General features: G+C 34.9%; 1 protein-coding gene across 3 annotated transcripts in view; it reads right to left on the bottom strand.

The window, feature by feature from the left end:
- The window catches only part of PRKAA2 (protein kinase AMP-activated catalytic subunit alpha 2), a 74,940-nt gene that overhangs the window by 12,018 nt on the left and 50,805 nt on the right, over window positions 1-12,117 (bottom strand). For all 3 annotated transcript variants that reach the window (XM_055305849.1, XM_055305848.1, XM_055305847.1), the window contains exons 7-8: window positions 2,918-3,422; window positions 1,417-1,543 (exon numbers count right to left, since the gene is read on the bottom strand). In XM_055305849.1, coding sequence (XP_055161824.1) covers window positions 1,417-1,543; window positions 2,918-3,422 — 632 coding nt within the window. The remainder of the gene's footprint in view (window positions 1-1,416; window positions 1,544-2,917; window positions 3,423-12,117) is intronic.

Here is a 12,117-nt window from a genome sequence, read left to right as displayed (position 1 = left end):
GAAGGATTAACAAAAAATATTAAAATAAAAGTTACATTGGTAACTTTTACAATCATTATACAGTGATTCCGAACCTTCAGTGCACACTGACTGGGGACGGGGTGAGGAAAATCCTGTTAAAGATTTCCGGGGGATCCCTGGGTGGCTCAGTGGTTTAGCGCCTGCCTTCGGCCCAGAGCGTGATCCTGGAGTCCCAGGATTGAGTCCCACGTCGGGCTCCCTGCATGGAGCCTTCTTCTCTCTCTGCCTATGTCTCTGCCTTTTCTCTCGCTCTGTGTCTCTCATGAATAAATAAATTTAAAAAAAAATAAAGATTTCCAGTTTCCCAGAAGTCACCTCAAGAGATTCTGATTTGGGAGATCTGGGGGTAGTTACCAACAATCTGCATTTTAATAAGAACTCTAGGTAATTCTGATGATGGTGGTCAGAGACCACATAAATACTATAAATACTATAGTCAGTGGTAGCTGAGGAATAAAATTTAACTCTTCTGTTGAAAACAACTTCCTTAACTCTGAACTCAGTTCTCCTCTTGTTCTATCTTGCACCTGACCCCTGGTTTACTGTTTGTATCCCACTTGCGCCTCTAAACTGAACAAGCAAATAAATAAAATCTTTAAAAAGAGGGGGGGTGGGCAGCCCGGGTGGCTCAGTGATTTAGCGCTGCCTTCAGCCCAGGGTGTGATCCTGGAGACCTGGGATTGAGTCCCACTTTGGGCTCCCTGCATGGAGCTGCTTCTCCCTCTGCCTGTGTCTCTGCCTCTCTGCCCCTCTCTCTCTCTCTCTCTCTCTCTCTCTCTCTCTCTCTCTGTGTGTGTGTGTGTGTGTGTGTGTGTCTCTCTCATGAATAAATAAATAAAATCTTAAAAAAAAATAAACTGAACAAGCACATCTGGTTCATGAAAGTTTGACTTCTGGTACCCACTAAGTACTTAAAACACAACCCACAATCACCTCCCTTGACTCCTTCAGTCTCCTGGATGGCTGGAGCATCAAAATTAAACCTGAACCAAAGAGAGGCCCATCTGGCCAACTAGGATGAGGGAAGTTGATGAACGAGGAAGTTTAGATAGTGGAATCCTAATAATAATAAAATATGACTGGAGAAATGTGACAAAGAACCTGACAACATCAGTTAATTTTAGGCAAAAATTGCTTCCCTATTGTTCCTTACTTTTGCTCCACAGCCAACACTTCAAGTGACTTTATGCCAAGGAGGCACATCTTTTGGAGAGGTGCTGGGTTAGATATAGGTCTTCAATCTTTTTCATTTCACTTGCATTTTTAGCTAATTCTAGATTACTTAAAAACCAGTATAGAAGACCTACCCACCATGTCTTTGAGATGATTTTAACATCTTGTCAACTAGTGCCAAGTTTTATCTTCTCAGAGCTCATGTCTGCATAGCTTCCTTACCATCAATGCTTTTAAAGTCCAAAAGATAGCTTCTATTGTCAACCAGGTAAAGTTGTAAACTCATTTTCACATAATTGCCAGTCACTGGATTTTTTCTTCTTACACGAAGATGGTATGCATTCACTACCTAAAATGGGAAATCTTTTTTAAGGAAAGTTGTTAAAAATAACGAACTACAAAATATCTCCCTTATTCTTATCGCAAAGAATATCAAAAGAAACAACTGACAGAGGTAGGGTAGAAAAGGAATTCCTGTATGATCTTTTTATATTACATGACAGTTTAGTATTTATATTTAATCTCCACTAATCAGACTGTGCAAAGCAACTGGAATTTAAAGGGCACTCAGAGATTATATGGAGTCTAGGCCTTCATTCTAGATGTGCCTCTGTTCTAAAATGTCAACAATTCTGATCATCTTGAATAACTTTACCTATTAATATGGAGTAGAAGGAATAAAAAAGAACACATTAATAGTTTGCATTAGGCAATATAAACAGGTACTGTCACAAAATTTAAGTATTCAAATAATCCTGTGAAGAAGTATTATTTGCCTTTTAAAGAGATAAAAACTACAGCTCAGATAAAGATAATTATGGATTTTTAAAACATCTATCAAATAAGTTCCAATTTTTTTTCAGTATTGAATTTTAATGACATTAATGTCTCTTAACTAAATCACTTAAGAAAAGGGGGATCTGTTTTTTAAGTGATTTTTAAGAGACTATTATTTTGCTTATTCATGTGCAAATAAAATGAAAATGACGGATTTTTCAAATATGTCAAATGAATATATACATTGTATATGTGAATGTTTTTCTTCCTTTAAAAATACATTTACAGTCCTCAAGAAAGGAACCAGAGTAGAAAGGATATCTGAAATGAGAAAAATGCTTTTCCTCCCACATATTCTCAAATAGAATTGTAACGAATTTGAACACTAATCAAAAAAAAAAAGAAAATTGTATGCTAAGAGTAAGAAAAATATACCACTATTTTGGGACTAGCCAAATAAAAGAGATTTTCTCAACATAGAGAAAAGTATTTATTGACTGAAAAAATATGTCCTGATGGCATATCATCTGTATTGCTACAGCTAGGGGGGAAAAGGGAGAAAAGTAAAACCATAGCATCTTTGAAGACACATGACTTTTTATTGTTATGATGCAGACAGAAATAGGTGGACTATTTTCTCAGGTGATTGATTTCAGGTTATTTTCTGTTTCTTGACCAAGAATGCTAGTCTCCAATTCAAAAATATTGTAGGTCCCCAACATCAACAATTCTTCATGCTTATAGAACTTTGTTTAGTTTTGAATGAACTTGGTATATTAATGGAAAAAATGGGAGTTTTTATCATCTAGAAGCATCAAGACCAATTTATATCTAAATCAAAACAACTTTTTTATTGACATAAGTACTCGACTCGATAGATCAGTGCAGCTTACTATACAAAAAAACAAACCTTTACAAATGATCTTAATATACTACAATTTCATACCTTCCATTCAAAATCCAGCTGCTTCATAGCTCGGTAGACTTCAGCCATAATGTCATATGGTTTGCTTTGACTTCTGATTCCAAGATGCCACTTGGCTTTTTTCACAGCTAAAGATTTGGGCTTAGTTGTATTCAGTGCATCCAATGGACATCTTGCTTTAGGGCTGTCTGCTATAAGAGGTGGCATCCTTTCTGGATGAGGTTTCAGGCCTGGGGGAATATGCATGGTACTATCATCCATAAAAGAACCAGTTGGGGGACTAGAGGCGAGGTAGAACTCACTGGCTTGGTTCATTATTCTCCGATTGTCAATGATAAGATGATAAGCCACTGCAAGCTGGTCTTGAGGGTCACCACTATATAAACTGTTCATTACTTCTGATTCTGTACACTCAAATTTTTCACACACTTCTTTCACAGCCTCATCATCAATGACGTTAGCATCATAGGAGGGGTCTTCAGGAAATAAGTAACTGGGCAAATCTTGTTTAAACCATTCATGCTCTCTAGGAAAAATACCACAATACACTATTGTAAGAACATGCTTTGGCAAGTCCCAGATAATTTAGACATGGGGCAATAAAATATAACAGAATCAGAAAAACCTATTCTCTGTGTGACCCTGGGTAAGTTAATTAGCCTCCACCCTTGAATAACTATGATTATTCAGACTTGGATATTTGGCTCACATTTTCTCAAAAATAAGTAAAATGAGCCTGTCACTTCAAAGGAAACAACCGACGGTGTTTGTTGCCAACGATAAAGTTTAAGCTTTCAAGCAAAATTTAGAATTTTATATAATTTGTATCTGCCTCCATGAGTTTGGCAGCTTCCTACTATGTAAAGACTTTTGTGATAACTTTATAATGATAGCAATGAACAGGATTTCTAATATTGTATAATGAACTTGTCACCATTCGGAAAATCTTTTTTAACTCAATAACCTGGCATCTCAATAACTTCAAATGACCAATGCATGATGTTACAAACTCATACACAGGTAAAATATCCACAAAACATAAAATAGACCAGTGGATTTTAATGCAATAAAGTACAAAAGTATGCCAATATGTTTTCTCATTTGATACTATAACAAGCTTTGGCTTAATATCAAAGCAGAATATCCACAACTATCTGAAAGACTATTCAAATGCTTCTCCTTTTTCAATCACTTATTGGAGTGATATCAGATTTTCTTCATAGACTGCAACTAATATAACATATTGCAACAGACTGAATGAAGAAGTAGGCCTAAGAATCTAGCTGAGGTTTATGAGTAAGCCCAACACTTAAGGGAATCTGAAAATGTAAAAAACAAACAAACAAAACAAAGCAAAACAAAAAAACAAAAAAAACTACCATTCTTGTTATTTTCTTTTTGGTCATTTTCCATGAAAGATATGTTATTTAGATTAACATGTACTAGTTTTACTGTTATTTTTAAGTAAATTAAGTGTTTTTTAAGTGTCTGTTTTAATTTCTTATATGAAAAATACTGACATAACCTGCATTAAAAAACATAACTCTTTGGAATTCTCAATTTTAAGACTGTAAAGGAGTACTAAAACCAAAAAGTTTGACCATCACTCTCCTAAATCTTATTTTCTCATACTTCTGGGCCTTTGCATATGATATTACTATTACCATCTAAGAACATCCCACTCCTTTTCATCTAATATGTACTATTCCTTCAAGACTGCACAAGCCTTGCTACATGGTAGACCTGGGCACCTTCTAAGCTAAATTCAGATCAATATATATTTTGTTTGAATGCTTCTTATTGACTTTAATGAATATTAACTAAGAATATACTATAGCAAAAAGTCCTCCTCACAGAGATTGTATTCTAACTGAATACAGATAAAACAAATATTCACAAAATAAATATATAGTTTCAAATATACAAATATGAAAATCCTGTGATAAAGACTGTATGTGGAAAACGGGTAAAATAAGAATATATAAATCAGAATGGGAGGTATGTAATTAGGGAAGCTATTGAGTAATATGTTAGCAGATATCAGAATGATTAGAGGTCAGCTGGGAGCAAAGAGCTGGCAAACAGATATTCCCAACACAAGAAACAATATATGTGAGGACTGAAACAAGAAAGAGTTGTGCTATGTTCAAGGAACAAGACTGAGGCCACTATCATGAAAGCAGGAGTTACAGTTTGGAGGGGCAAAAACTATCAAATATTTTTGACAGCTATAGGCTAGAAGAATGATTCTGAGACTAGAACCTACGCTTGATGAAAATCACTGAAAGACTTTAGAGACGGGTGACATGATCTAATTTGCTTCTGTAAAGATCCTGCTTGACTGAAAAAACAAAAACAATGATGATGTTGATGATGCTGGTGCAATAGTCCAAGTGAGAAATGATGTTGTGCCACGGCCTGAGAAGGATACAAAGATGAATCTTCTACAGCTTCTAGTAGATCTTTCTATTGTAACACTCACATTTTCTTATAGGTGTTGATTTTTTCTTAATTTTACCCACCAAACTCAGAGCTCCTTGAAACAGGGACCATGACTTATTTAGCTGTATTCCATTACCTAGTACAGTGTAAATGTTCAATAAATACATAATAAATGAGTATATAAAGTATGAAGATAAAATTAATTCATTAATGTGTTTATTTCCTGTACCATACTAAGCACCTAAGGTTTAGTAATAAAAATGTGAGATATTAATTTTTTCAGAAAAATGTATATAACATTTTAAAAATATGAATGACAAATAGGGAAAATGAGCCCTTCTGAATGAACTCCAAAAATTCACTCTTCCATAAAAGCATTAAGATTACTAAAAAAAAAAAAAAAAATCAAAACCAACTTTTCCAGAACCCTAGAAATTAACCAAAAGCCTGCAACTATTTAGGCTTTTACTCAAGAAAATAGCTGATCTCAGTAATAATAGTGAGATTTGAGACATTTTCTGCTGCCCCAAGTCCATCTCCCTTCGCCCATTTCTGTGGCAGTCTTGAAAACCAAGAGTCTCACAATCATGGTAGCCCAGAAAACCAGAGGCTTAGCAACCACTAAGGGGGAGACAGGTTTAGAATTAGAGCAGAAGAGGTTTAGAATTCTCCAAAGTCCTATCCTCAGAGAACTGTCTTTATTTGACATGTCTGGCAGTTCCCTGGAAATATCCATTTGAAAATCTTATCTTTTCCTGACTGATTCAGCTCTCCCTCACTGCAAATAGCCTTCCCTCCAGAACATTTGTCAAAACAACCAATGGCAACTGTCTGACATCCCAGCTGCCTAAAGAGGTAATAAGATTGGAACAAACAAGAAGCTAACCAAAAACCTTAAAATTAAAACTTCGGCAATATGAGTTCCATTGGGGTCTTTGAAATACTCTGATATATTCTTGGGACTCAAGAAAACCATTCACATATGTAGGGCTGTGTGCATGCCCAAGAAAGACCCTCATTTCTAATCATTAGCTGACTCTGTGACTCTCTGCTAATGACGTCTGTGAAGACTAAAAGAGAGTTATGAGCTTCTCTCATTGGAGCACTGAAAACATTCCAACATGCACACAGAGTCGCTCAGCAAAGGCTGGGAGACTTACTAGATCAAGGCATTTTAGGAAAGCTCTAATAATAAGCTGACCATTAAGCTAGCCAAGCAGTGATTTCAGTGGCCAATCATGACAAAGAATACAAAATTTGTGGAATTAGTTCAGTAAAATCACTAAACAGAAAGAACACCAACAAAAATACACAAGATTACAAACTCAAGGCATACACTCAAAAGAAATGGGAACATGTGACCCTAAAAAACTTGTACATGAATATGCATAGCAACATTACTGTTAAGAGCCAAAAAGTGGAAACAACTCAAGTATCCATTAACCGATGGATGGATAAAGGAAATGTAGTATATCTATACAGTGAGAATTTTAAAGAATAATGAAGTACTGATACATGCTACACCATGAATGAACCCTGAAAATACTATGGTGTGTCAAAGTAGCCAGCTCAAAAGGCAACATGCCATAGGATTTATATGAAATTTCCAGAATGAGCAAATCCATAAAGGCAGAAAGTAGGTTACTGGCTTCCAAGGGATAAAAGGAGGGGAAAATAGGTAATAAGTGCTAACAGGTATAGAGTTTCTGTAAAAGAATTAGAAAATAGTAATGACTGTACAACTTTGTGAATATACTAAGGACCACTGATTATACTATTTAAAGGCACAAACTTGTAGTATGTGAATTATATCAATAAAAATGTTTAGAAAATGATAAATAAGGAAATAATCTAACTTTTTATTTCTAATTAATTCATTTAGGCAAAGGATCATAATTCTTTACCATAAGAAAATTGCCAATTAAAAAGTTACACTCTGAGCTTTTGTTTTCAGGAGTCAGTTTCTGAATTAAGATATCAAGATGAGCAGTAACTAGAATGTTTTTAAGGGTTCACCTTAGACAAAATCAGTTCACTTCCCATTGTTGGGTTACTACACAGCCATCAGAAATTAAGTCTTTCTATCACTATTACCTGATACCCAAGTTTGGGACTTACAACTAAATGACTTAAACGAATTATGGAGACACATGGAGGACTAAATTACTTAAATGAGTTATGGAGACACATGAAAATGAAAATCCAGCAGGTCCAACTTCTTTGCAACACAGCAAAAGCAGTTGTAAGAGGGAAATATACAGCAATACAGCCCTACCTCTAGAAGAAAAAGTTCAAATAAACAATCTAACCTTATATCTAAAGGAACTAGAAAAAGAAGAACGAAGTCCAAGGTGAGTTAAAGGAAATAGAGATCAGAACAGAAATAAATGACATAAAGATTTAAAAAAAAAATAGAAAAAAAAATCAGTAAGAGGCACCTAGCTGGACCAGTCAGAAGAGCATGCAACTCAGTTATTAAGTTCAAGCCTCACACAGGGTGTAGAAATTACTTAAATAAAATTTTTTAAAATGTTTAATGTGAAAAAAAATCAATAAAATCAAGAGCTGGTTCTCTGAAAAGATAAACAAAATTGATAAACCTTTAGCCTTAAAATGATCAGGAAAAAAAAAAGTACTCAAAATCAGAAACAAAAGAAGAGAGGTATCAAATAACACCACATAGAAATACAAAGGATTACAAGAAAATATTACAAAAAATTATATGCCAACAAATTAGACAACTTACAAGAAATGTATAAATTCCTAGAAAGATATAATCTTTTAAAACTAAATCAGATAGAAATAGAAAATCTAAACAGACCCAGTTAACAAAGTTGAATCAGTAACCAAAAAATGAAAGTCCAGGATGAGATGGATTCACAGTTGAATTCTACCAAACACTTTAAAAAGAGTTAATACCTATTCTCTTCAAACTATTCCAAAAAATAGAAGAGGAAGGAAAGCTTCCAAGTACATTCTATGAAGCTTGTATTATTCTGATACCAAAACCAGACAGACACCACAAAAACAGAAAACTACTAGCCAATATCTCTCGATGAACAAAGATGGAATACTCCTCACAAAATATTAGCAAACCACATTTGACAACACATTAAAAGGATCATTCACATAATCAAGTGGAATCTATTCTGGGAGATGCAAGGATGGTTCAATATTTGCAAATTAATCAACATAATACACCACAACAAATAATAAAAATCATATGATCTCATAGATACAGAAAAAGCATTAGACAAAATTCAACATCTGTTCATGATAAAAATTCTCAACACAGTAGGTTCAGAGGGAACATATCTCAACATAATAAAAACCATATATGAAAAACCTGCAGCTACATCATAATGGTGAAAAACTGAGAGCTTTCCTCCTAAGATCAGGAACAAGACAAGGATGTCCATTCTCACCACTTTTATTCAACATGGTGCTGTAAATCCTAAATACAGCAATCAGACAAGAAATAAAAGGCATCCATAAGGGTAAAGAAAAAGTTAAACTGTCACTATTTGCAGATGACATGACATTATACATAAAAAATCCTAAAGACTCCACCAAAAAACTACTAGAATAAATAAATTCAGTGAAACTGCAGGATACCTAGAAATCAGTAGCATTTCTATAAACTAATAATGAAGTACTAAAAAGAGAAATTAAGAAAACAATTTCATATACAACTGCATCAGAAATAATAAGATACCTAAGGATAAATTTAACCAAGGAGGTGAAAGACCATGCTTATATTGTTAAAATGCCCATATTACACAAAGCAAACTACAGATTCCATGCAATCCCTATCAAAATGACAAAAGCTTTTTTCAGAGAACTAGAACAAACAATCCTAAAATTTGCATGGAACTATAAAAGATCCCAAATAGCCAAAGCAATCTTGAGAAAGAAAAATAAAACGAAATATCATAATCAAGATTTCAAGATATATTACAAATCTATAGTAATTAAAACAGTATGGTATTGGGGCACCAAGGTGGTTCAGTCCGTTAAGCATCTGCCTTCTACTCAGGCCATGATCCTGAAGTCCTGAGATTAAGCCCCACATCAAGCTCCCTGCTCAAAAAGGGAGTCTGCTTCTCTGCTCTGATCTTCCCCCTGCTCACACTCACACTCACGCTCTCTTGCTCTCTCTCTCTCTAGTAAAGAAAATCTTAAAAAAAAAAAAAAAAAAAAAAAAAAGCATGGTATTGGTACAAAAACTGACACATAAATGGAACAGAACTGAGAGCCCAAAAATAAACCTACCTTTATATGGTCAATTAATCTATGACAAAGGAAACAAGACTATACATTGGGGAAAAGGCAGTCTCTTCAATAAATGGTGCTGGAAAAACTGGACAGCTATATGTAAAAGAATGAAACTTGACCACTTTCTGACATCATACACAAAAATAAACTCAAAATAAATTAAAGACCTAAATGTGAAATCTAAAACCATAAAATTCCCAGAAAAAACACAGGCAGTACTATCTCTGACACCAGCCATAACAACATTTTTCTAAGTATCTCTCCTAAGGCAAGGGCAACAAAAGCAAAAATAAACTATTGGGACTACATCATATCAAAAGCTTTTGCACAGAGAAGGAAACCATTAACAAACCAAAAAAGGCAACCTACTGAATGGGAGAAGATACTTGCAAATTATATATTCAAATAAGGGGTTAGTATCCAAAACATATAAAGAAGTTATACAGTTCAACACCAAAAAACAAAATAAAAAAAAACAATTAAAAAACAGGCAGAGGACCTGAAGAGGCATTTTTCCAAAGACGACATACAGAAAGCCAACAGACACATGAAAAGATGCTCAAGCTCTGTAATCAGGGAAATGCAAATCAAAACCACAATGAGATATCACCTTACACCAGTAAGCATGGCTAAAATAAAAAAGACAAGAAATAATAAGTGTTGACAAGGATGCAGATTAAAAGGAAGCCCTGCACACTGCTGGTGCGAATGTAAATTGGTACAGCCACTGTGAAAAACAGTATGGAACTTTCTCAAAAAAATTGAAATGGAAATACAATATGATCCAATAATATCACTACTGAGTATTTACCTAGAGAAAACAAAAAACATTAATTCAAAAAAATATAAGGACTCCTGTGTTTATTGCAGCATTATTTACAACAGCCAAGATATGGAAGCAAACTAAATGTCTATTAACCAACAAATAGATAAGGAACATGTGGGATACATATACAAGGGAGTATTGCACAACCTTAAGAAAAGATGAGATTGTGCCATTTGCAACAAAATGAATGGACGTAGAGGGCACTATGCTAAGTGAAATAAGTCTGAGAAAATAAATACCATATGATTTCATTCATAGGTGGAATCTAAAAAAGAAATAAACAAAAAGCAGCGTTAGACCTATAAGTAGAGAACCAATGACTGCAGGGAGAGGGGTTTGAGGGGGATAGGCAAAATGGGTGAAGGGGAGAGGGAGACACAAGCTCCAGTTATGGAACAAATAAGTCACGGGAAGCATATCTAATTTTCTTTCTAAGGAAAAGCCATTTAAGTGACTGGGGCTCCCAACTGGCTCAGTCAGTAGAGCACGTGACTTTTGATCTGGGGATTGTGAGTTCAAGCCCCAGGCTGGGTGTAGAACTTACTTATAAGTAAAACAAAACAACACAAAACAAACAACAACAACAACAAAAACCCAGCTGTGAACACAAAAGGTAGCAACAACGACAAAAAAAAACAACTGCAGGGCAGCCCCAGTGGCGCAGCAGTTTAGCGCCCCTTTCAGCCCGGGGCGTGATCCTGGAGACCCGGGATCGAGTCCCGCGTTGGGCTCCCTGCATGGAGACCGCTTCTCCCTCTGCCTGTGTCTCTGCCTCTCTGTGTGTGTGTCTCTGTGAATAAATAAAATTTTTAAAAAATCTTTAAAAAAAAAAAAACTGCAAACACAAAAGGTAACAACAACAAAAAAAAAAAACCTGGGAACACAAAAGGTTTTTTCCTACTAAGTTCATTTCCATAACTGAACTTGGTACTAATTTACAATCACACATTTATTTTACATATGAGGCCTGGAGCGCTTAAGAAAGGCTAGAAGAAAACAGTATACAAATGCAGAAGAATTAGTCCCTTCTCGTAGAAGAGATATGCAGCAATCACATAAAAAACCACATCCATCACTTAAACATTCCAAGAGTCACAGGTCTCTAAACAGCCATTCTGGCTTATGAAGATAAGAGGACAGATTCTGGAAAGGTGGCAAAATGTGTTTGTAAATGAATAACTGATGAAATATTAGGTAAGAACAAAAAAAACTCTAAGCAACATAACATGGTAAGTAAAGAGTAGAAGGCAATGCATTATCTTGGCTTGTGTGTGCTATATAAAGGTCATATTCACAATAACACCAGCCACTGCAAGTTCCAAAGTTTCTCACATAACAAGAATCCTTCACAGTGCTAGCAGTTATTTTTGGATTCAAAATCTTAACAAAACTTTTAATGCTTTATTTCATCAACCATATATAAAATACTTAATACTCACCCCATATTCCATTTGAAATTTATTCAAATCATTTCTTAGCATAGACTACATTCATGGGCCATTTAGCACTGCATGTACTAAGATGTGTGAGACATTCTCTCTACCCTTATGGAGTTAATGTAGGACGGAGAAAGGTGCACTGAGTAATAATAGCTAAATACAAAATAATGAAAAAATAAAACTATGAACAAAACGTGGAAATCACGGGAGTGTAAGGGACTAACATTGCATAAGGGAAC

Source organism: Nyctereutes procyonoides, unplaced genomic scaffold (genome assembly GCF_905146905.1).
Source record: "Nyctereutes procyonoides isolate TBG_1078 unplaced genomic scaffold, NYPRO_anot_genome, whole genome shotgun sequence".
Lineage (NCBI taxonomy): Eukaryota > Metazoa > Chordata > Mammalia > Carnivora > Canidae > Nyctereutes > Nyctereutes procyonoides.
The sequence above is the reverse complement of the archived record's forward strand: the minus strand, read 5'-3'. Positions and strand labels throughout refer to the sequence as shown.